Here is a 26,886-nt window from a genome sequence, read left to right as displayed (position 1 = left end):
CATAATAAGATACACACAGTGAATTTTACATATATATTCTGATTCACTACGTCGTGAGCCATCATGTTATAATCTGGCTGCAACACCCACGCCAGAGTGTGAATCAGCCGCGAGAAGATTCAATCTCTTCCCCGATCACTTCACACAACTTATAGACGCGACACTGACCACATAGAGAAATGCCAGTTTCTGAGTTTATTTCATAACCCGCTTCCATATCATTTAAACTTTAATAAAGGATGCTTTAAAGATATAACGCCAGGGTGTTTAATTGCGAAACGGAATGCGGCACAGTAATCGTTTTATTTCGATTATCTTGTTTTCACAATTGTTGGAAGCCAAAATCGTAATTGAAAATAAAATTCTATTAATCGCCCAGCCCTACTATAACCCTTTCGATCTTTTTCTCACAGGGGCTGTTCAGAGCTGTACCGCATCCCGATGGTGGAGTATAAGCTAGACAGTGAAGGAACTCCATGCGAGTACAAGACTCCCTTCAAAAGAAACACCACGTGGCACCGTGTGCCCACCAGCGGCCAGCCTCTCCCCCGCGGTTCCCCCACACAGGGTCCTGATCGGTTGCCGTGCCAACAGATGCTCCAGCACGCTCAGACTGCCATCCCGCGAAGCACCTCTTTCGACAGGAAGTTGCCCGATGGACCCAGGTATTGCCGAGCACTGCCACATCTCCAATTACTTCAAATTCATCTTTTTAGCTGCCACCTCTTTGAACTACTTCTCTACAATGGACGGTTAATAACTGTTTCCTATAAGACAGGATGGTATATGTCTTATTAGAGACTACTAGTTGTATTATTAGTGGTCAATCAATGTTTTTTTTAATGGCTGACACAAATCTAGAGAGCAGAGTCGCAAATACAATCCTGATATATCCTTACTGACCCATAAAATCACGAACTCTTCCTGCCCGGGCTTCTGTGTTTAGTATGCAAGAGTGTGTTTGAGATACCTTTAGATGTGATTTGTTATAATGTGCTCATTTGTTCTCACTTGGAAACTCCTCGTGACGTTGATGACCTTTCCTGCCAATTCTGTGAGACCTCATGTGGAGAGAGCTGCGAGCCGCTTCGGTAATGTGGAGTGACTGTGGACTTCCCTGATCACACAGTCTCTTTCTCTCTCTTATTAGTGGTGTTTGCTAAGACAGGCATCACTATTACAGTTGTTCACACTTAAAGGGGTTCACCCAAAAATGAAAGTTCTGTCATTGTTTACTCACCCTCATGTTGTTTTAACCCCATATTATTTTCTGTCTTCTGTGGAACATAAAAAAGATGTTAGGCAGAATGTTAGCCTTTTCTTTCACACAATGTTACATACAATCTTACATGCATTCTGCTTATCTCGTTCTGTGTTCCTATGTTTTTGGAACAATATAAGGGTGAGTAAACCATGACAAAAAATTCATTTTTGAGTGAACTATCCCTTTAAAGTCCACTCAGAACATCCTGGAAACCACCAGAGCACTCTAGCAACCACAAAGAACACCCTAGCAATCAACAAGCAATCACTCAGAACATCTTAAAAACCACCCAGAACACCCTAGCAACCACCTGAAAACCACGCAGAACAGCCTAGAAACCACCTGCCAGCCACTCAGAACACCCTAGCAACTACTCAGAACATCGTAGAAATCATCAGATTACCCTAGTAAACACTCAGAACATCCTAGAAATCATCAGAGCACTCTGACAACCACCCAGAACACCTTAGCAACCACCTAACAACCAGCCAGCCCACCATAGCAACCATCTAGCAATCATTCAGAGCATCCTAAAAAAAACTAAACAGGGCACCCTGGCAACCACCCAGAACATCCTAGCAACCACCTGACAACCACCCAAAACATCCTAGAAACCACCTGACAACCACACAGAACACCATACCAACCATCTAGTAACCACTCAGAACATGCTAGAAACCACCGGAGCACCCTGACAACCACACAGAACACCTTTGCAGCCACCTAACAACCAGCCAGACCACCCTAGCAATCTAACAATCACTCAGAACATCCTAAAAAACACCAGGGCACCCTGGCAACCACCAGAAAATCCGAGCAAACACATAATAGCCAACCACAACACTCTAGCAACCACCCAAAACACCCTAGCAACCACCTGACAACCCACCCAAAACATCCTAGAAACCACCGGACAACCACCCAGACCACCCTAGCAACCATATAGCAACTACACAGCAACCACACAGAACATCTTAGAAGCCAAGAGAGCACCCTGGCAAACACACCACCTAGCAACCACCTAGCGACCTCCCAGAACACACCTGACAACCACCCAAATCATCCTAGAAACCACCTGACAACTAATCACAACACCCTAGCAGCCATCTAGCAACCACGCAGAACATCCAAGAAACCCACAGAGCACCCATACAACCACCCAGAACACCCTAGCAACCATATAGTAACCACTCAGAACATCTTAGAAGCCTCAAGAGCACCCAGGCAACTACCCTGAACATCTAAGTACCCAACCAGAACAGCCTAGTAACCATCAAGCAACCACTTATAACATCCTAGAAACCAGTAGAGCATCCTGGCAACCACTCGCAACACCCTAGCAATCACCCAGAACATCTTTGCAACCACCTTACAACCAGCTAGACCGCCCTAGCAACTATCTAGAAATCTCTCAGAACTTCCTAAAAAACACCAGGGCAACCACCCAGAACATACTAGCAACCACCTAACAGCCAACCACAACACCCTAGGCAACCACGTGACAACCACTCAAAACATCCTAGAAACCACCTGACAGCCACTCAGAACATCCTAGAAACCACCAGAGCACCATGACAACCACCCAGAACACCTTAGCAACCACCAAACAACCACCCTAGCAGCCATATAGCAACCACTCAAAACATCTTAGAACCCTCAAGAGCACCCTGGCAACCACCCAGAACATCCTAGCAACAACTTAGAACACCCTAGCAACCATGTGACATCCACCCAAAACATTCTAGAAACCACATGACATCCACTCAAAACACCCTAGCAGCCATCTAGCAACCACTCAGAACATCCTAGAAACCACCAGAGCACTATGACAGCCACCCAGAATACCTTTGCAACCTCCTAACAACCAACCAAAACATCCTAAAAAACAACTGAAAACCACTCAGAACATCTTAGAAACCACCAAATCACTCTGACAACCACCCAGAACACCTTATAAACCACCTAACAACCACCCAGACCACCCTAGTAACCGTATTGCAACTACTCAGAACATCTTAGAAGCCACGAGAGTACCCTGGCAACCAGCCCGAACATCCAAGCAGCCACTAAGTAACCAACCAGAACAGCCTTGTAACCACCTAGCGACCTCACAGAATGCCCTAGCAACACCTTAGCAACCACTCGGAACATCCTAGAAATCACTAGAGCATCCTGTCAACCACACAGAAAACCATAGCAACAACCTAACAACCACCTAGAAACCACTTAACAACTCAGAACTCCCTGGTGACCATCTAGAACAGCGTAACTCAACACACAGCCCGTAGGGCACATGTGGCCCTCGAGTGATCTTTTGCAGCCTGTGTTATGATATCATCATCAGAAATATACTGTATTTATCATTTACATTTACATTTATTCATTTGGCAGACGCTTTTATCCAAAGCGACTTACAGAAGAGGAACACATAAGCGAATCATCTTAAGGAGACAGTGGTATGAAAAGTGCCATATTACAAAGTTTCACTAGCATCAGAATAGCATTCAAAACAGATTAAAGTGCAACACTTTTGTTAGTGACTGGTTAAGTGCTCATGGAAAAGATGTGTTTTTAGCTGTTTTTTGAAGACAGAAAGTGAGTCAGCTTCACGGATGGAGTTGGGAAGGTCATTCCACCAACGTGGTATGATGAAGCCAAAAGTCCGGGAAAGTGTTTTGGTGCCTCTTTGTGTTGGTACAACAAGACGACGTTCCTTAGCCGACCGTAGGTTTCTAGTGGGCGTGTAGCTCTGCAGAAATTATTTTAGGTATGCTGGAGCAGACCCAGTGACTGTTTTGTATGTCAGCATCAGAGCCTTGAACTTGATACGTGCATCAACCGGCAGCCAGTGAAGAGAGACAAGGAGTGGTGTAACATGTGCTCTCTTTGGTTGATTAAAGACCAGATGTGCTGCTGCATTCTGGATCATTTGCAGGGGTCTAATTGCACATGCAGGGAGGCCTGCAATGAGAGCGTTACAGTAGTCCAGTCTAGGTATAACAAGTGACTGAACAAGTTGTTGTGTGGCATGTTCAGAGAGGAAGGGTCTTATCTTCCTGATATTGTTGAGTGTAAATCTACATGATCTTGCGGTCTTTGAGATGTAGTCTGTGAAATGTCATTTGTTATCGATGGTTACCCCTAGATTTCTGACCGTTTTGGAAGGCGTTACTGTAGTTGCACCCAGCTGCATGGTGATGTTGTGTTCAACAGCAGGGTTGCCTGGAAAGACAAGGAGTTCGGTCTTGGCTGGGTTAAGTTGCAGGTGGTGTTCCTTCATCCAGACCGAGATGTCTGCCAGGCAGGCAGAGATTCGAGCAGTCACTGTGGTGTCGTTGGGCTGGAAAGACAAGTAGAGTTGCGTGTCATCAGCGTAGCAGTGGTAAGAGAAACCATGTTCCTGACTGATGGGTCCCAGTGATGTTGTGTATATAGAGAAGTGGCCCAAACACTGAACCCTGAGGTACCCCAGTAGGTAGCTGATGTGACTTGGACACCTCACCTCTCCAGGCTACCTTGAAGGACCTACCTGAGAGATAGGAATTAAACCAGTCAAGCACAGTTCCTGTGATGCCCAGCGAAGAGAGGGTGGAGAGTAAGATCTGATGGTTGACTGTGTCAAAGGCTGAAGAAAGATCCAGTAGAATCAGGATGGATGATCTGGATCCAGCTTTCGCCTGTCTCAGCGACTCAATGACAGACAGCAGGGCAGTCTCGGTGGAGTGTCCACTTTTGAAGCCTGACTGATTGTCATCCAGCAGCTTGTTCTGTGAGAGATAGGCAGATATTTGATTGAAAACTGCCATTTCAAATGTTTTTGCCATGAATTGGATGAGAGAGACTGGTCTGTAGTGTTCAATTTGTGTGGGGTTAAGTGCGGGGTTCTTCAGCAGCGGGGTTACTTGAGCCTGCTTAAATGTAGTGGGAAAAGTGCCTGTAAGTCGAGATGTGTTAATTTTGTGAGTGAGTGCAGGTAAGATGGATGGAGAGATGGCCTGGAGAAGGTGAGAAGGAACGGGGTCAAGGGAACAGGTGGTGGGGTGGTTGGAGAGGAGGAGTTTAGAGACCTCAGCGTCAGTCAGAGGAGAGAACATAGAGACAAAGGAGTTGCATACAGGAGACGGGTGTTTGACAGGGTGAGGTGCTAAGAATGTATTGCTGATGGTTATAACCTTATTAGTAAAAAAATGACATCTGCTGTCAGTGATGTGTCAGGCGGTGGAGGGGGAGGACAGAGAAATGTGTTGAATGTTCTAAACAAGCTGCGAGTGTCTGTGGTGCTGTTGATCTTGTTCTGGTAGTAGGAAGTTTTTGCAGATTTATCTGAAAAAAATTGCAAGTAGAGACTGATAGTTCCCTAGATCAGCAGCCTATCAAATCTGTATGAATTGTGAGGTGTCCATTTTCCTGAGGATTTACGCTAGTTTTTTACATTGCTGAATCACGTTAGAGAGGGAATTCAACTGTAAGAGGATGTTACAAATAAAAAAAATAAAAAAATATCTGAGCCTGGCGTTATGAGAGCAGCAGTCGGTCTGCGCGCGCGTTCATACACAGCACATGTGCGCTCAAGCGCGGTCTGTCAATCAAACTTGCACGTTCGCAATCTCACTTGAGAGTTTCTTAACAGCGCGAATCTGTCCAATCTTTTGAATAGCTAATCAGAGATACAGTATGTACTCGTCATGACAGTATTTACAGGAAAAAATAAGAGTTTTTCCTGCTGTGACTGTGTTGAGACGCCTTCACACAAATGATTTTTAGTTATCTACTTCGGCGCAAAACGCTTAGGTGGGTGAACAAATCTTTATGACTTATCACTGGAGGACTTTTGGTGCTAATTTTGGATATATCGCTTTTGTTTATGAACACATCTCCGGTGTATGTGATGTTGAACACTCATGATGTTTGTTAGTTGACAATCACAGTGACAACAGAACTGATCTATATCAGAAAATCGAACTGTTACACCCCTTATGTTTAAATAATTACTAAAAGGGATAGTTCACCCAAAAATTAAAAATCTTTCATAATTTCCTCACCCTCATGCCATCCCAGATGTGTGTGACTTTCTTCTGCAGAACACAAATGAAGATTTTTAGAAGAATATTTCAGCTCTGTAGGTCCATACAATGCAAGTGAATGGTGACCAGAACTTTAAAGCTCCAAAAAGCAGGGGCCTGGGTAGCTCAGCGAGTATTGACGCTGACTACCACCCCTGGAGTCGCAAGTTCAAATCCAGGGTGTGCTGAATGACTCCAGCCAGGTCTCCTAAGCAAGGGTAGAGTCACATGGGGTAACCTCCTCGTGGTCACGATTAGTGGTTCTCGCTCTCAATGGGGCACGTGGTAAGTTGTGCGTGGATCGCGGAGAGTAGCATGAGTCTCCGCGGTCTCATGCACAACAAGCCACGTGATAAGATGCGCGGATTGACTGTCTCAGAAGCGGAGGCAACTGAGACTTGTCCTCCACCACCCAGATTGAGGTGAGTAACTGCATAAAAATAGCTGTAAAAATAAAGAGCCAAGGTAATTGGCCAATAGAAATTATATGACATAACCTAACGATTTGTTATTTTAATATTTATCTATAAATGAAAAGATATGTGGCAAATTGCTGTTTAGTTTATTTTTACCCATTATTGAATGTTTTTTTTTTTTTTTTTTTTAATTAGACGATTCCATAACGGCCATTTTGTTTTTAAAATGAAAAAGCCATTATAATGAACAAACGTTTATCATTCAGTTGACTTGAATGTATTATAAATTAGTCCGTATCACATTATTATGCATAGTCCATCGCATTTACATCGCAAAATAAATACTGAAATGAGATGACCTGATTTTTTCCAATTTGTCCAGCAAACTTTTTCATTCCCGGACATATTGGCCGGCACCAATGTTTCTTAGCGGAAACTCTGAGATATATATTTCTTTATATCTATATCTATATGTAGATGTCCTAAACGACTTGCCAAAACTATAGTTTGCTAATATGAAATCTGTGGAGTGGTTAAAAAATTTGTTTTAATGACTTCAGCCTAAGTGTATGTAAACTTCTTACTTCATCTGTGTGTGTGTGTGTGTGTGTGTGTGTGTGTATATATATATATATATATATATATATATATATATATATATATATACACACACACACACAACATTAAAACCACTGACAGGTGAAAATTTATTATCTCATTACAATGCCACCTGTCAAGGGGTGGGATATATTAGGCAGCAAGTATACAGTCAGTTCTTGTATTTCATGTGTTGGAAGCAGGAAAAACTGGCAAGTGTATGGATCTGAGCAACTTTGACAAGGGCCAAACTGTGAAGGCTAGACGACTGGGTCAGAGCAACTCCAAAACGGCAGGTCTTTTGGATTGTTCCCGGTATGCAGTGGATGGTACCTACCAAAAGTGGTCCAAGGAAGGACAAATTCTGACTGGTCAGAGTGCCCATGCTGACCCCTGTCCACCGCCGAAAGCGCTTACAATGGGCACCTGAGAATTAAAACTGGACCATGGAGCAATGGAAGAAGGTGGCCTGGTCTGATGAAGCACATTTTCTTTTAGATCATGTGGACGGCCGGGTGCATGTGCGTCGTTTACCTGGGGAAGAGATGGCAGCAGGATGCACAAAGGGAAGAAGGCAGGCCAGCAGTGTGATGCTCTGGGCAATATTCTGCTGGGAAACCTTGGGTCCTGGCATTCATGTGGATGTTACTTTGACACATACCACCTACTTAAAGATTGTTGCAGACCACGTACAACCCTTCATGGCAAAGGCATTACCTGATGGCAGTGGCCTCTTTCAGCAGGATAATGCGCCATGCCACACTGCAAAAATTGTTCAGGAATGGTTTGAGGAACATGACAAAGAGTTCAAGGTGTTGACTTGGCCTCCAAATTCCCCGGATCTCAATCCGACTGAGCATGTAAGGGATGTGCTGGACCAACAAGTCCAATCCATGGAGGCCCCAACTCGCAACTTACAGGACTTAAAGGATCTGCTGCTAACGTATTGGTGCCAGATACCACAGGACACCTTCAGAGGTCTTGTGGAGTCCGTGCCTCAACGGGTCAGAGCTGTTTTGGCGGCATGAGGGGGACCTACACGATATTATGCAGGCGGTTTTAAAGTTGTGGCTGATTGGTGTGTGTATGTGTGTGTGTGTGTGTGTGTGTGTGTGTGTGTGTGTGTGTGTATATATATATATATATATATATATATATATATATATATATATATATATAAATTAAGAGTGCAGCCCTCAAGGGTACAGGAATCCAGTTTATGCCCCTGACCTTTCCGAAGTTGAGTAGCCCTGATCTAGAACATCCAACAATGCTTTAGAACAGGAGAACACTCTAGAACCAAGAATACCTCAGCAACTGCATAGCAACATGTGGATAACCACTCAGAACACCTTAGCAACTGCATAACAATGCCCTGGCAACCACCCACCACACCCTAGCATAGCTTAGGTGTCTTTTGCACGGGCAAACACCACTCATGTTTTCTACAGGAAAACTCGGTATCTCTCTATTTTCTGTGAGAAATGACATAGAAACTGGCACACTGCAACTCCATACAGTGATTAAATAGAGAGCACAAAACATCACTACAGCAAAAGCACAGACAATGGAAACAAAGATTGAGAGACCGAGAGATTCTGGAGGCATTTTTGGGCTCGAGACATCTATTTGTGTCCGTGTCACAGTGATACATTCATTTCAGCATTTTCCCCCCCAAGGCAGTGTTGGGGCACAAAGTGGCCGGCCAGTTATGCTCGATAGTGTCAGTTTTATGGTGTGTGTTTGTGTGTTGGAGGGACAAATGATCTTATAGTCTGTCAATGATGATGTCAGTTACTGGCAGTCAAAGAAGTCTGATAAATAGAGCTGTACACACACGCTTGGATGTAGTAGACATCTGACTGGTGCCTGCCTGTGTTCCTGAAGGCAAGAAGAGAAACTGGCCTCCTTCAGCTTTTCTGGCTCAAAATCCATGTTTTGTGGTTTTAGATGGCGTATAAGAGAAGGACAGATACAATCAAAAGAAACACAAGCAAAAAACACCATTAATGTACATCATAAAAGTGTGATTTGATATTTACTCACCACTAAATGACACTTGAAAGCAAAACGAACTGCAGTCAGTCACTTCAATTTCTGTTTATGATTTTTTGCACAAATGTGCTTTATTATATTTTATCATTTCTTTCTGCTTTCCTCAACATGGATATGAAGTGCAATGCCATTTTAGTGGCACATTAACATAAAGTTGCTATGCTTTGAGAGCAGTCATTACATTTATGAGTAAAAAAGCCATAACATTATGAGATTAAAGCAGTTGTGTTTTGAGAATATAGTCTTAATGCTACAATAATAAATGCCATTAAATTAGGAGATTGATGCCGTTATATTGTGTGAATAAATTAGAAATATTTTGAGAAAAAATAAAAAATCACTATATTATGAGAAAAGGCATGATTATCACAATAGGAATAGGCCGTCAAGGAAGCAGCTTCATCAATAGCCGCTTTTCCACCATCAGGCCAAACAGTTCTCATCGCAAAACCGTATCGTTCCATGGCGATCTGGGCCATATGGCACGGTTACAGTACTTTTTCCACTGTGGTGTGGTGAAATCAGGAGAATGTACATAACAGATCCGTCTGTTGGTGACAACATGAGAGGTAAACATTGGAGCGAGTGTGGCGCGCTATGGAGAATGATCACATATTCCAGTTTTAAGGACTGTTTTTCCCCCTGGTTTTACTCTGCTAACAAACATCAAATACACAGAGGTTCACCATCATTTGCTGAGGGCTTGTGTTTGCCATCGGACACGAACATGCAGAAAGGTAAAAGTTCCCAGACTAGCTAAAAAGGATATTTATTGACAAAATATTATATAAGGATTATATGAGAATATGAGAATATATTGATATATTTTGAGTTTAAATGAGCTAGTAATCAACTGCCCTGATGAAAAAGGTGTGTAGAAATATTAATGTAGGCTAAAATACTAGTTAAACCATCATAATAAAATCAAGAAGATACACTAAACGAGTCACCACGTACTAAAGCCATCCAACCAGCACGGTTGAATACGGTTAGCAAACCGTGCCGAGAATTCCGTGCCGAGCACGGTTTATAATCGCGCTGTGCCGAACCTAGTGGAAAAGCTACTGTAACAATTCCGTACAGTGCTCAGAACTGCTTAGCCCGATGGTGGAACCAGTCCTCCTCTAGTGACCCGGGACCCTGCGGGAACGCCACCTGGAACCAGCAGCCGGGATACGACGGGTAAAACTCACACACATATAAAATTGTTTGGTATAGCTTTAATTAATAATAATACAACTAAATCAATAATTTTTTATATTAATTCAATATTAATTTTATTTATGTATTTAATTTTAACTATTTAAATTATTTTTAGATTTACTTTATCCTAAATTAAATATAATAAAATAGATTTTGCAGAGAACGGTTTATAATCGTGCCGTGCCGAACCGTGTTCAAGTGGAAATGCTACTGTAACCATTCTGTATTGTGCTCAGAAAAGTTTGGCCTGATGGTGGAAAAGGGGCTAATGTAAGAAATTAATGTGTAGGATTTAGTTAGATTCAGTTGGAATTTTGTTAAATTTAAGTCGTCAAGTCATTTTTATTTTTATTCACATCGTTTCAAAGCAGCTTTACAGAAAATGAAACTGTAATATCTATACAGCCGTAGAGTCATCATTGTATAGTTTGATCAAATATGATTTTAAATTGTGTATAAAAATAAATAAATAAATAATAATTGTATTTATAACCCCAGTGAGCAAGCTGAAGGCGACTGTGGCAAGGAACACAAAACTCCATAAGATGTTGGTTAATGGAGAAAATAACCTTGTGAGAAACCAGGCTCACTGTGGGGGCCAGATCCCCTCTGACTAACATCATGAATATAATGCCAGTATTACTTAATTATGTATAGTGCAAGTCATTGTTTAAAATGAGTAAACTAAGTAAATGTTAAGGGACAATGTTTAAACAAAGATTTTGTATGAACTGTAAGATTAATGACTAATGTCTTTGAAGTTCATCCTGGATTAACTGCAGAAGTTCACATAGATGCATTTAGTTGGCATCAGTTCATCCTCTGAAGTCCATCATAACAGACTGAAGTGATGTCTGGATTTAACCGGCTGTAGTTTGTTGTCATCACTCAGCGACACGTAGCAGTGGAGTCCAACACCGAGCAGGAACGGAGCTGGATCTGGCCCACTCTGGTAACCTCGGGATATGAATCATATGGGATTTGAATCCCGAGGTTGAGACAGGGAAACAAATAGAATAACATTAGCGTAGATGCCATTCAATTTATTGCAGAGTTATAGATCATGATCAATGTTTCTGGTTTCTGGTTCCGGCAGACTTAACTAAAGCAGCCTAATTGTGAGTTGATGGATACATTAGGTGTATGCCTGACTAAATAGATGTGTCTTTAGTCTAGACTTAAACTGAGTGAGTGTGTCTGCGTCCCGAACAGTGTTAGGGAGACTATTCCATAGTTTAGGAGCCAAATTTGAAAAGGATCTACCTCCTTTTGTGGATTTTAATATTCTAGGAACTATTAACAGACCAGAATTTTGCGATCGTAATGAACGTGATGGAATATAGCGCGGTAGAAGGTCACTTAAGTACTGCGGAGCTAGACCATTCAAAGCTTTGTACGTAGTTAACAATTTAAAAATTAATACAAAATTTTAAGGTAGCCAATGTAATGATGATAAAATGGGGCTAATGTGATCATATTTCTTGCCTGCACTCCGACTGCTGCATTTTGAACCAATTGAAGTTTATTTACTGAACTTGCAGGACATCTTCCCAGTAATGCATTTCAATAATCTAGACTTGAGGTAATTTAGGCTACGCCCACACTAATATATTTTAGTTTGAAAGTGCTAGAAGAGACTAGAAGAGCATTTTCCTCCACCAAAAAATTTTTTTTTTTTTTTTTTTTTTTTACATGGCACTGAAACAGCATCTAAATGAAGAGCCAGGTCGCTGAAGACTAGTCAATAATTTTATTTTTATGGCACTTTTCACAATACACATCGTTTCAAAGCAGCTTTACAGAAAATTATGATTTAACAGAAATCGAGTGATTCGATCAGACGTGATAATGTGAAGCTCTCAGTTGTCATCTGACGTCACCTTTCTGCCTCAAGAGCTTCTCTGATCCACAACGTGTTTATTAAAAATGCCATGTTGAATTTCTCATGACTCATGTTCAATGGATCTGCTATAATCGTCCTCCTCTAATGACTTTATCTGTACAGATGTGTAATATAAATGGAAATTCAAATGCAATCTCTCTTTCTCTTCAGGAGCGTTCAAGACATAGAAAACCCTCAGATCTCGCCCTGCAGTAAAGGAGACACGTCTCAACATTACCGCAGCTCACCAAGTAACCAGTCCTCCTCTAGTGACCCGGGACCCTGCGGGAGCGTCACCTGGAGCCAGCAGCCAGGATACGACGGGTAACACACCAAGATAAACTCACACACATATAGAATTGTTTTGTATGGTTTAATAATAATACAATTACATTGATCATTTTGATTTTTAATATTAATTCAATATTAATAAATATTTTATTTTATAATTTGTATTTTTTTATTATAATGTAATTTAATATTAACAAATGAAATTATATTTACATAAAATTTAAATATAATCCTAAATAAAATATAATAAAATACATCAATAAGAAATACATTAATCATTATTTAGCATTAATTTAATTAGCTTTTTTAACTTATTTTATTTTATATTTATTTATTTATTTATTTTTTATATTTTTTTCTCCCCAATTTGGAATGCCCAATTCCCATTGCGCTCTAGGTCCTCGTGGTGGCGTAGTGACTCGCTTCAATCTGGGTGGCGGAGGATGAATCTCAGTAGCCTCCGCATCTGAGACCGTCAGTCCGCGCATCTTATCACGTGGCTTGTTGAGCGCGTTACCGCAGAGACATAGTGCGTGTGGAGGCTTCACGCTATTCTCCGCTGCATCCACACACAACTCACCACGTGCCCCACCGAGAGTGAGAACCACATTATAGCGACCACGAGGAGGTTACCCCATGTGACTCTACCCTCCCTAGTAGCCGGCCCAATTTGGTTGCTTAGGAGACCTGGCTGGAGTATTTTTATTTATTCTTAATTTATTTAGTATGATTTTATTGATTTAATAAGCATTTATATACTATTTATTTAAGCAATATCACACTCGCAATCATGTTGTTGTACTGAATATCAGAATAGCTGTGATTTGACTGCAAGCACACAGTCGCAGATAATCACAGCCGTGCTGATATTTTGTACAACAGCACAGTTGAGGGATAGACATGGATAGATTGTCCTTGCAACAAAGGTTGGGTTTTAAATACAGGTGCATCTCAATAAATTAGAATGTCGTGGAAAAGTTCATTTATTTCAGTAATTCAACTCAAATTGTGAAACTCGTGTATTAAATAAATTCAGTGCACACAGACTTAAGTAGTTTAAGTCTTTGGTTCTTTTAATTGTGATGATTTTGGCTCACATTTAACAAAAACCCACCAATTCACTATCTCAAAAAATTAGAATACATCATAAGACCAATAAAAAAAAAACATTTTTAGTGAATTGTTGGCCTTCTGGAAAGTATGTTCATTTACTGTATATGTACTCAATACTTGGTAGGGGCTCCTTTTGCTTTAATTACTGCCTCAATTCGGCGTGGCATGGAGGTGATCAGTTTGTGGCACTGCTGAGGTGGTATGGAAGCCCAGGTTTCTTTGAAAGTGGCCTTCAGCTCATCTGCATTTTTTGGTCTCTTGTTTCTCATTTTCCTCTTGACAATACCCCATAGATTCTCTATGGGGTTCAGGTCTGATGAGGTTGCTGGCCAGTCAAGCACACCAACACCAAGGTCATTTAACCAACTTTTGGTGCTTTTGGCAGTGTGGGCAGGTGCCAAATCCTGCTGGAAAATGAAATCAGCATCTTTAAAAAGCTGGTCAGCAGAAGGAGGCATGAAGTGCTCCAAAATGTCTTGGTAAACGGGTGCAGTGACTTTGGTTTTCAAAAAACACAATGGACCAACACCAGCAGATGACACTGCACCCCAAATCATCACAGACTGTGGAAACTTAACACTGGACTTCAAGCAACTTGGGCTATGAGCTTCTCCACCCTTCCTCCAGACTCTAGGACCTTGGACAATGAAATACAAAACTTGCTCTCATCTGAAAAGAGGACTTTGGACCACTGGGCAACAGTCCAGTTCTTCTTCTCCTTAGCCCAGGTAAGACGCCTCTGACATTGTCTGTGGTTCAGGAGTGGCTTAACAAGAGGAATACGACAACTGTAGCCAAATTCCTTGACATGTCTGTGTGTGGTGGCTCTTGATGCCTTGACCCCAGCCTCAGTCCATTCCTTGTGAAGTTCACCCAAATTCTTGAATCGATTTTGCTTGACAATCATAAGGCTGCGGTTCTCTTGGTTGGTTGTGCATCTTTTTCTTCCACACTTTTTCCTTCCACTCAACTTTCCGTTAACATGCTTGGATACAGCACTCTGTGAACAGCCAGCTTCTTTGGCAATGAATGTTTGTGGCTTACCCTCCTTGTGAAGGGTATCAATGATTGTCTTCTGGACAACTGTCAGATCAGCAGTCTTCCCCATGAATGTGTAGCCTAGTGAACCAAACTGAGAGACCATTTTGAAGGCTCAGGAAACCTTTGCAGGTGTTTTGAGTTGATTAGCTGATTGGCATGTCACCATATTCTAATTTTTTGAGATTTTTTGTGAATTGGTGGGTTTTTGTTAAATGTGAGCCAAAATCATCACAATTAAAAGAACCAAAGACTTTAACTACTTCAGTCTGTGTGCATTGAATTTATTTAATACACGAGTTTCACAATTTGAGTTGAATTACTGAAATAAATGAACTTTTCCACGACATTCTAATTTATTGAGATGCACCTGTATTTACTAATTGTTACAGTAATCCTGTTACAATGTAGAAAAAAATAATTAGTAATTGATTACTTATTAGCTGTAACTTCTTCAACACAGACAGCAATCCAACAACAAAACATTTAGAGTTTATAAGAATAACTCTGTCCAAAATTAGCACAGCTGTAAGTATTTCATGCAACACACTACTAGTGCAAATTTCACATTACTGGTCCAACACTGACGAAAACCTTTGCCTCCTCGCCATCAAAGCTGTGCTCTAAACATCGACAGACATTAACCAGTCCCCCTGAGCTTGACAGAAGGTCAGTAGTGGTTGTGTAAGTGTGTACAGTATGTGTCAGCCCGTGACGAATTGTCAGAAGCCACCAGAGCCCGTATTTTTTTGTGTCGGAAGCCACTAGAGAAAGCCCTGCTGTCATACTGTAGTACAAATGGCATATGAATGAACTTAATTGAGCTTTCTACCTGCTCGCATTGCTCTGCACACTTGAAGAGTGTTATACTAAAAAGTCTGGATGCACCTTCTTGTTAAACAACTTCTTCAAGTTTCTTTAAAGTTGTCCATCTTTGTCTATATTCCAGCTCTGCACACTGTTCATTCTCTCAAGCAACTTCATTATGTGCATCCTGGGATGCTTTTGTAACAGTATTGAAGTTCACATGTATGCTGGACACTTGTTGGCTGCTTTTCCTTCAATGTTCGGTCCAAATTTATCCATTTAAATAATACAAAATAAACGACTTATTTTCATCTACAATATGTATTCTATGCATTTAAGCATATGCCTTTAGATCAAAAGGTTTTAAAGATCATGAAAACATAAATTCAGTCAAGTGTGTCCACACGTTTTGCTTGTAGTTTGTATTTTCATGACTTCGATTTCATGAATCCAGACTGCATTCTTTTAAGGGTTGTCCTTGGAGAACTGGTAATATACTGTAATATTCAATGTTTTTTAAAGCTGAAAATACAATAGCCAAAAAAAAAAAAAAAAAAAACATTTTCAAACTGCTTTCCGAAGACACCATACGTCTCTCATTGGTTGAACGTACAGATAGTCCAGCCCAAAACTCTCATTGGTTTAGCCAGTGTTGCTGTATTGTGCTGGATGGGCTGCTCAAAACAACAAGAGCAATATTGAAATTGACAAAGTCACAGTTTTTACACTTTTTAGGGATTTTATTCTACAAATGGTTTGCTTGTAATTGTCTTTGCATATTAAGCTGGGATAGAAGAAAATATTTTAACATCTTCCACAATTGATTTCTTAACCATGTTTGATGCTGAGAAATTGAAGAGCATGATTTTGGAACAATGAGAATTCGCTATGAGTGGGGCTACCCAGCATAACATGACAAATAGAAACCAACCCACCGACATAAATTACAGAGTGTCGCTTGTCACGGCTACCAGTGTGGGATGGTTCGATCAGAAATCAATGCACTTTGCACTTTCATTGCACACATTGAAAACTGAATATCCCAAATCGTTGGGCTTATTCCACAATGGTTAATTGATTGAATCATTAATTATTTGATTGATTTAACTCAATTTTCACATTCTCATGAGGTTCACCAGCATGTTCTTCCACAGATGTCAGTCCCCCGTACTCCATGACCACTCCGCTGAAGCCCAGGGCATGCTGGGAGATACAGAGATGCTTCGGGAGAGGGAGCCCACCCTCGAGAGGACACGGTCTGCAGGTAAGATCCAAACAAAAGTTCTCAACAGAGGTCAAACACCCAGAGCTTTGTAGTTCATCATAAGTAAACTCATTGCCAAGGGTGGATGATTTGTGATCAACTTGGCATGAGCTGCTATACTGACAATATATTTGAAAATTGGAGATTATTCAGGTCCTTGTCAGCCTCTTCCCTTCTGGAACACCAACTCATACCAGCCAAGGGTGATCAGACTGATGTTTTGAACATGGTAGCTGGTTTATTGCTGGTCCAAGGTGGTCTACATTACAAGCACAAACCAGCTTTTCCAAGGTGGCCTACCAGGTCGACCTCTGCCCAACCAGCTGGTAGTCCAGCTGATCAAACATCTTGAACCAGCTAGAAACCCTGTAAAACCAGTTACTACCTGAAGCGGCTTTTAGCTGGATTCTCCAGCAGTTTCCATCCCAACAAACTCAAAGTTTATAATTTGTTCTGTTTACTTTGCAGAGGCCAAGTGGCACGTCCCTTCCACAAAGATCCTGAACTCATTGAAGGAGAGGGGCAAGGATTCGCCCAACAAGTTGACAAGGGTAAGACTCTCCAGTAGAGTATAAACATGGTCAGTAAAGGATGCTGTAAGGTCAGGTTCATTCAGAGGACAGGAGACAAAAGGAGAGCGTATTTGTATTTGAAATGAAATTTCTTTTGTTAATTTGTTTGGTTTGTGGGCTAGTCAGCTGGAGACATTTGTTTATATACTGTGTAACAGTTCGGGAAAGGAGGATGCGGGACCCAGATTAACAATTAACAAGACTTTAATTCCAACATAAATGCTGAACTGAAACATAACAACACACACACACACAACAGCACATCTCTCTCTCTCTCTGGCGTCCCCTGCTCCTCCTTTATCCCTCTCCCACTGATTGGGCAACTCAGCGCCGGCCGTGCATCCTTACACCGGCCACGCCCTCCTCCTCGTCACATTCTATAAATGTAGGCCTGGTCCATAATCAAGGGAAATTCCCTTAGGGAAATTTACTGTTGGAATGTGTGCTTTAAAATGTCAGCATATGTTTTAATGTGCTGACTTGGATTGATGCCTCACATGTGGACTATATGTGAGTTTTGTTTTTTGTTTTTTCATTTAAGGGGTCATATCATACTTTTTGTATTTTTAGGACACTTCCAGACTAATATGTTTTCCATGCATCTTTTTTTCTACGCTTTGGCCTTCCATCAACACCCAAGTAGATACATTTGAAAATGCTGTCATCACGTTGCGATGAAAATGGAGATGTATCAAAACGATGACATATTTGTTGTCATGTGACACAGTCATGTGATCCATTCAACCCAAAATATTCAAGATGGAAGCCCATGTTTTAGTGGTGTTTTTGTGCCTGTTATTCACTTTGACAGCGATAGAATTAAAGTACCAATTTCCTTCCGAAACAGCAAAATCTGTACATTATTCCAAACTTTTGGCCGCCATTGTACATAAGTCAGGCATATTAGGTATTGTTTGAAAGCTTAGAATCGAAACTTTTCAGAGATAACAATCAATTCTGCATTTGTTACTTAAAATTACAAAATAAGGCTTTAAAACATCAGTTTCGCAAATAAGCTCCACCTAATGGTCATGTGTCTGCTTTTACCTTAGGCAGTTCCCTAAAAAATGAGTAATTGTTTACTTGTCTGTGAGCTTACCAGTGTGAATAATCTAATGTTATAACAAAATATGCGGTCCAGCAGGAAAAGCATGCCAAACAAATCATCTGAATAATGTTATCGACAATCAATGATAAAATGTTATACATAACCATAAAGGGGAGGATCTCAGCTTTCTAATGACACCTAGGTTTAGCTTCAAGTCCACTCTGAGGCCGAGATATTTGATGAAAAATTGGAGGTGGTGCATGAACTGAAAATTAGACTGAATGTCTATGGACGAGCACATCTGTGAGTGCTAAAATGCATTAGAGCGCCACCTACATTTCAGACTGACATTTTGTAACGGTAGGTCATAGAGAAAAAATTATTTTTTCTAGTACTTGCTGCCATCTAGTGGAATAAAATAAGTATATTTGGAGGGAGGTGGGGTGACCAGAATAACATGCTTACAAATTAATGACAAAAAAAAAAATATATATATATATATATATGTTGTTCATCATAAGACTGTAAACATATACATTATTATATAAGAATAATTGGGATACTGAAAAAATTAGAATTTTTTTGGGCAATAAGTCAACAGTATGTGTGAATGGTGAGCTTTTAAATTTGAGTTCAAAACATTGCTGGTGGCAAGCCAAAAATGCTTCAGAGTTGAAGAGGTTAAATAACTTCAAGTAATTTTGAATGTATCTTCAATTAAATGTCACAGTATCATGGCATAACAGGGTGGACAATAAATCGAAGGATACAAAATATAAATATAAATACCACAACCGAATTGTAGGTATAACCCCCATAAAAGCCTATAAAAGATCTCGTTCAAGAGTGGAGCAACAAGGGTGCTACCAGCTGAAGCAAAGTCTCAAATTCATCAACTGATATTCTGAAAGTATTGATGAAAACGATCATGATTCAACTTCAACTCCTGTATCAGTCGGTGGAACTCCCCTTGTTCCTCTCTTCTCTCAAGAACGAGTTGAACCCAGTATCTACACCTTTTTCTTCATCTTTCCTTGTTGAGCAAAATAACAATTAACTCATCATCGCTGCTGCTTGAAGAGAAATCCATCTTTTTTTCAGCTCGCTAGAGAACTTGCTTGCTAGACTCATACTGTCTCGTACTGTGGTTCCATGGTTGTTTTGCAAACTTTAAAGTAGTTCTTTCTCTCCTCATTAGCAGAGGGCGGACCAGCTCAAAGGTGTGTTGAGTGAGCCACCATACCGGGGTAAAATTGCTTGTCGATTGGCGCCACCTATTGTAAAGGCGTGAATGTGCTAACAGCAAATCAACGGCGATAATCGCATCTCCTCCGGTGTAAAAAGGCTTTAACAGTGGGGGGCCTGGGGAGCTCAGTGGTAAAGACACTGGCTACCACCCCTGGAGCTGAGTGACTCTAGCCAGGTCTCCTAAGCAACCAAATTGGCCCGGTTGCTAGGGAGGGTAGAGTCACATGGGGTAACCTCCTTGTGGTCGCTATAATGTGGTTCATTCTCAGGGGGTGCGTGGTGAGTTGAGCGTGGATGCCGTGAAGCCTCCACACGTGCTATGTCTCCATGGCAACGTGCTCAACAAGCCATGTGATAAGATGCGCCCGGCTTTAACAGTCAATATAGTTATGATCAGGGATTCTGGACTAGGGAGGAAATTTTAAGTTCTCAGATTTACAGGATATTTTTATAGTACAATTTGATGATGATTAAGGAACATTTGATTCCTCTGATAACAGTAACCCCATGCAAAGATTGACCTGTTTGCTTGAAGTGTTTCAAAAAAGTTCTCTGAAGAGAGTTGCACACTGGGTGCATCTGGCGGACAATACGTCCCATTCTGAAATTTGAAACAGTTGTTTTCTATGATTGTACGCACACCGCCGGTGCCTAGCTATGATTTTGGAGGGTGCTTACAATTCTGCAGCACTACAGAGTGCCATACACATTAAATTCAACCCAAATCATTATTTACTTGAACCATGACTGGAAGATACATTGTGTATATTTATCTTTCATGTAGCATACACAATCTATTTTCATTTACAAGTATGCCTTTTTGTGGTTTGATAGCTTGAATGAAGCCTATTCAAGGCTACATATGGAGAAATTGTATAGTAAACGTCGCCATTTCTAATTGTTTAGTTTGCACAGTTACACCAGTTTCATACACTAACCTGCAAACTCATCAACGTCACTTTGTTCATTTTTGAAGAAGTACAAAAAACCTTTGTAATTTCTGTTTATGGTGACTAGATTCACTACTTTGGACTGCCACCTGCACCGCATAGATGCGTCATGTGTGCAAACTTGTGCCTTGTTCTACCGCTTCTCGTCTGGTGTGTGACTGGTTTAACTTGTCTTTAGGGTGTTGAATATATACGCTAAAATCCTTCATATGACACACACACACAAAGTGCTGTAGTGAGCCCCATCATTCGTGCTGTCAGTGTGCGTGTACATCAGTCTGATGAATGAATGGAGATAAGGTCAGTGTGCCCTTGGTGCCACCGCTGAGTGCTGTTATCAAGTCTGAACTCATGTTTTCTGTCTGTCTGTCTGTCTCACCTTGAATGTAGGTTTTTCCCAATATCACACTCTCCCTGTTCCTGAGCGATTCTTAAAGCATCCAATTACTGGTGTACAATTCAAACAAAATTACAGTCATCTTTGCGGGATAGCAGGACTACCGAGAAACAACAGGCTGCTGTAGTGAACCTGTATACTATAGTGAACCCTACTGTTTTTTGTTTTTTTATCGCATGTGTAACGGTATGCAATACGCAATGGTAAACACTGGTATGCTACATTGATCTCAACATGTTTAATTCAGCAAGTGGCATCCAGTTATCACAAAATATCTTAATTAGGATTCACAAAACATTGTTCAGAGTAAAATTATTCTTAACCACTGTTTTCTTATTATTTTCTAGATTAAGAAAAAAAATTAAGAATATTTTATGTTTATCATAAGCAATTTCTTAATGTTTTATTAAGATTTCTGTGATTTCAGACCCAGGTCAAAATGAGTCAAAAAAGAGAAGTTAATAATTCCTGCATTTGCAGGTTTTTTCCTGCATTGAAAATCTTTCGGACTGCCAAAAATTCAAATTTATAAGCACTTAATACAGGAAACAGACATGTACTGTAGGTCCTAAAATCTGACTGTGCTTTAGTCTACAGTACTGTATACACTTATTTGTTTAGAAGTGGTAAAGAGCCATAGGAAGTCAGTTTTGAATAGGTTTGCAGCCCCCAGCATAAGTGATACAAAGAGAATGATAAATTAAGGGTCTGTTTCATTATCCAATCCAAGTGGAATGTGTTTTCCAGCTCCATCAATTTTCGTGTTGGATTATTTCATGGTATCCAACAGAGAGAAGAGCTATTCATGTCAGAATCACAGACTCTTAATTACTTTTGTTATTGCCTATCTATGGCTTTTTCCATCTATTTCAATTACCATAAAAACCTTTTCATTTCTAAAATAGTATCAGTAATGTCCATTGCATTGTCTAATGCTGTTTGGCTATGTCCACTGGGAGATGTACACAGCACCATTCACTGCAGACAGTGCTCACTTGATTTATTACGCACATTGTCTGCACACTAATTAATTAATACAGCACGCATTTGCATACATTACAAGTCATGGAATTATTCATTAGCTCACAGTAATTAGTTTTGCTGGTCTTGCAATGTACCAATTTAAATTGGTATGATATTAGTTGGGACTAAAGAAGGTGTTGCATGACTTGTTAAGAGTTTGAGAGCTAATGTGTCCATTCAGTGATTAGAATAACAGATGACAAATATGCAAACAGGCAAAAGAAGCCACATGTAGACAAAATAATATAATGTTAACATTTTTCACAGCATCTTCAAATCTCTAACCCTAAATATGAGCAATAGAAATAGTAAAGCTTGAATGGATCTATTATTGATGTTTTTTTATGTGTGTTATCTGTCTTCCTCCAGCAGGGCGGCGATAAGAACTCCAGCCACTCCAGTAGTAACACTCTCTCCAGTAACGCCTCCAGCAGTAACAGTGATGAGAAGCACTTTGACTCTGGAGATCTGATGGATCCAGAGATGCTGGGTCTCACTTACATTAAAGGAGCGTCAACAGACAGCGGGATTGACACCGCCCCCTGTAGCATGACCCCAGGAGTGGCCAATGCATCTGTGTCCCGGGTCATGCTCCAGGGGCGAGGGGCGTCGGACCCGGGACACCCATGGCCCCCGGAGCTGACGGAGGAAGGTTCCGTTGAGGAGGAGCACAGGAGGGTGTACCTGACTCAAAGCTACGCCGCAGCACTGGTAGCCGGACACGCACCCAGGGACGGGAGTATAGGAGACCTCAGCGAGATCTCATCCCATTCCAGGTGAGCTTTAGAGAGAATGAGAGAAACACTGATGTTTATAGGGATAGTTCATCCACAAATGTCTCTCCAAACCTTTATAACTTTCTTTCTACTGCGAAACACAAAAGGGCAAATTTTTTGGAAAGTTCTGTCCGTTCTTTTGCATTACCATGTTCCTCACATAAAACCAATGTTTGTAATTACAAAGCATGAGTAATGTGGACTACTTTTATGGTACTTCTGCAATGATTTTGTGTCCTTTTTGAGGCTTCACATCTTCAATCTTCAGACATCTCTAAAACATTACCCAGAATTTATTTTTTTTGCAGAGGAAAGTCATGCGGGATTGGAACGAGTGTATTTTGGAATAAGATATGTAAATGATGACGTAGTTTTCATTTTGGGATTGAACTATCCATTTAAGAGACTGAAGATAGATCAGATTTGTGGTTAGAGGCTGCATGGATCAAGTGCTTTCTGGCCGATTCTGTTTGCTTTGCCAAATCGCTTCAAAACGGTTGTTTTGTCCAACATTATTGATTAGCCTTTTGGCTGGAGTTCCAGTGAGACTACATGTAAAGAAATGCTGAAACTTTCCAGTCTGCTATTAATTATTGTTTATAAATGTGCACATATTCTTCCAGTTACACACAAACAAATACACATCATTTGATTTTGATGCAGCTGTATAAATACTTTGTCTGTCTGGAAATTTTGCATATCCAGCTGTGTGCATCCAAGCTATGAGAAGAGACTTCTTTCAAGTCGGCATATTGTTTTTATATCAAAGTTCATATAACTTTTTTCCACTCACAGAAGAGGCTGAACGTAGTTTAAAAGTTGCATATGGGCTACTTGAGTAACACTGCGGAAAAATCTGGAACTGAGTTTGAATTTCAGTAATTCCAGGCCAGTAAACTTGTTTCAAAGTGTCGGAGCCAATCACGGGTAACGACTTCAGATCACCATGTGGATTCTAATGTAGATCTACCTGCAGTAGAATCATAGGAAACATGGGATGGGCCCTCACCTTTGGCATACTTCCTACTGCAAGCCTTTTATGCTATTTGGAAAAGAAAGCTATAACAACGTTTTATGTCCAGGATGGTTGTAGGGATTATGTAATCGACTGAATTTTTAGAATAAGAATAAACGCAAATCTTTTGTATACCATTTAAATAATGGCACAAAATATTTACCATCTGCACAGTAAAACTACATTGTTTTTAACCATAGAGCCATTCAGGAAAATTATGAACCATGGAGGAAAATCAAGCAAAACAATATTCAACCACGTTGAATTACCTTAGAACATTACCTACACACTGTCTACTGCTCAGTTTTCTGGGAAATCGAGTGACATGCTTACACAGTATATTGTGCACATACTGAAATGGTGGATTATACAGAATTGCTGACCCATGTAAGCTTATAATGCTACAGATAAAAGCAGAAACAAATTATAAGAAACCTTTAAGTGCCCTTTTAGATGGAACAGTTATAATGGCAGCTGTCATGTTGTTGCAGAAAGGTCAGGGTCCTGCTCACAGGCAAGTTGTCTGTTCTGATGTGTGTGGTTTTGAGTGCATGTTTGACATATGAATGCATCCTCAAAAGATGCCCAAACAGACTGCTGTCAATTCAGAATCCATTTTCAGAATCTATTTTCCATAAACTGAAGTCCAAGGGATTACTCCCAAAACCCAAACACATTGGAACATCATTGATCAAATTAGAAAAATTAAGTTTGTCAAGACAAACCAAACTTCATCAAGGCATTGTCAGAAAGTTTGAAACAGTTTGATAAAGTTAGTTTGAAGTTTGAAGATTATATGTCAGAAGTAGTTTGAATATTTCAGATGGACACAAGAAATACAGAGAGAGAGAGAGAGAGACACGGATGGGCGGACTGATGGACAGACAGACACAGATAGATAGACAGATGAGAGTGGGATGGATGGATGGATGGATGGATGGATGGATGGATGGATGGATGGATGGATGGATGGATGGACAGACGGATAGAAAAAGAGAGATGGACGGACGAATGGATAGATAGATAGAAAAAGACAGATGGATGGATGGACAGATAGAAAAGGTGATAGAAAAAGAGAGATGGATGGACGGACGGACGAACGGACAGATAGATAGATAGATAGATAGAAAAAGAGAGATGGATGATGGACAGATAGACAGATAGAAAAGGTGATAGATAGAAAAAGAGAGACGGATGGACGGACAGACAGAGAGATAGATAGACAGGTAGATAGATAGATAGATAGATAGAAAAAGAGAGCCGGACGAATGAACGAATGAATGGACCGATAGATAGATAGACAGGCAGATAGATAGATAGACAGGCAGATAGATAGATAGATAGATAGAAAAAGAGAGATGGATGGATGGACAGATAGAAAAGGTGATAGAAAAAGAGAGATGGATGGACGAATGGACAGACAGACAGATAGATAGAAAAACTGATGGATGGATGGATGGATGGATAGATGGATAGATGTAGAAAAGCGATGGATCCAGGTTAGAAAACCCTAATCCAGGTTTGTAGAACAACAGTATGTTGGCATTGTCAAGTCAACATAATTACTTAGAAAATGCAAAGGAAACCATTCATAAATAATTTCCCTTTTTAGTTTCCTATAAATATTTTCACCTTTTTAAACTAGTGATAAAAATCAAACTGTAAAATATTTCTCTCTGCAACAGTCCTGTCACATTGTTTTGATGGTTGGGTCTCATGTACCTTTATCCCATGTGTGCTGGTCAGTGGCTCCCACCACTCCGGCAGCCCCTTACCCCACAGCTCCAAGCTCTGCTCCTCTCCAGAGACGTCCAGAGCCCAGACAGGGCCCCACAGTAGCCAGAACCAAGGGCTCAGCTCTGAGGCACCAACACACAACTGCCGCAAGATGGTCGACGACAAACCTATCCCAGAAGAGCCCTCAAATCTGTCCGAATGTGGGTGAGTGAGTGGTCTGGGTGGGTGAACGCATGGAATAAGATACTTTTGATGGTATGATTGAAGAGAGAGGTTTATTTGGAAGTTAATTGTTTAGGCCAGCAATGAACCTATCCCGGACGAGCCCCCAAATCTGTCTGAGTGCGGGTGAGTGAGTTGTCTAGGAGTGTGGACGCATGGAATAGGATGCTTTTACTGGTATGATTAAATGTTGCAACATTAATCAAAGTCACTTAATTCAAGAGGTAAATTGTTGTATAATTTAATATACAGTTGGACATACTTAAAGACCTCAAAATCTTTAGAGCATGTAAACTTTCCTAAAACAAAACTACATTTAAAAAGAGGTTTTGTTTTAATTTCCTAATGCGAACAATTTGGTAGGGCCTTAAATTTGATTAAATTTAATCTTGCCCTCCAACCTTGTGCTGGTATGACTCATTAAGTGCCTGGTTTAAAAGGCCAGGAGAGACCAATCTATTCCGAGGCTGGATTTAGCCACCAGCTATGGTCTCTCACTTCTTTTTATCCAATTAATCTCTCTGCTGTCACCATCATAAAGCGTTTGCAGTTTTCAAGGACGAAAAACTTCTTCAACAGGTCAAACCCAAGTGAATACGTCCACTATCGATCAGAGCATCACCAAAGCCTGCTTTGAACCTGCAGTAGATTAGCGAGCTAAAATTGTCTTTGATCGAAATGGGCAGTTCCGTTCTAAATCAGCTCTGTAAACTTGGAGACATAATATACTTGGCAAATGTCTCTTTGCATTATTGATCTGTACTGTGATGACCAGTCCCTGTGGACTGTACTGTTCTGTGCAGAGATTGGTGATATAGTCACTGTACTCAAATACATACCTGGAGCGAATTGTCCGCTTTTCCTTAGTGAAAGACTTGTCCTCCCTTATCTTTTATATTCTAGGT

At 40.7% G+C, this 26,886-nt stretch overlaps 2 protein-coding genes across 7 annotated transcripts in view; one reads left to right on the top strand and one right to left on the bottom strand.

Annotated features, from left to right (window-relative positions):
• Positions 1-26,886, bottom strand: part of LOC127411934 (Kruppel-like factor 18) — a 317,765-nt gene that overhangs the window by 7,020 nt on the left and 283,859 nt on the right. The gene's annotated exons all lie outside the window — the stretch shown is intronic.
• The window catches only part of LOC127411914 (signal-induced proliferation-associated 1-like protein 2), a 212,625-nt gene that overhangs the window by 148,866 nt on the left and 36,873 nt on the right, over positions 1-26,886 (top strand). For 4 of the 6 annotated variants that reach the window (XM_051647814.1, XM_051647813.1, XM_051647812.1 and 1 more), the window contains 6 exons: positions 414-665; positions 12,652-12,804; positions 16,884-16,993; positions 17,462-17,544; positions 22,601-23,007; positions 25,769-25,963. In XM_051647814.1, coding sequence (XP_051503774.1) covers positions 414-665; positions 12,652-12,804; positions 16,884-16,993; positions 17,462-17,544; positions 22,601-23,007; positions 25,769-25,963 — 1,200 coding nt within the window. The remainder of the gene's footprint in view (positions 1-413; positions 666-12,651; positions 12,805-16,883; positions 16,994-17,461; positions 17,545-22,600; positions 23,008-25,768; positions 25,964-26,886) is intronic. The other 2 variants (XM_051647815.1, XM_051647816.1) reach the window with 2 other exon arrangements.

The sequence above is a fragment of the Myxocyprinus asiaticus genome, chromosome 21 (genome assembly GCF_019703515.2).
Source record: "Myxocyprinus asiaticus isolate MX2 ecotype Aquarium Trade chromosome 21, UBuf_Myxa_2, whole genome shotgun sequence".
In the NCBI taxonomy this organism is placed as follows: domain Eukaryota; kingdom Metazoa; phylum Chordata; class Actinopteri; order Cypriniformes; family Catostomidae; genus Myxocyprinus; species Myxocyprinus asiaticus.
This window is presented reverse-complemented; position numbering and strand designations above follow the sequence as displayed.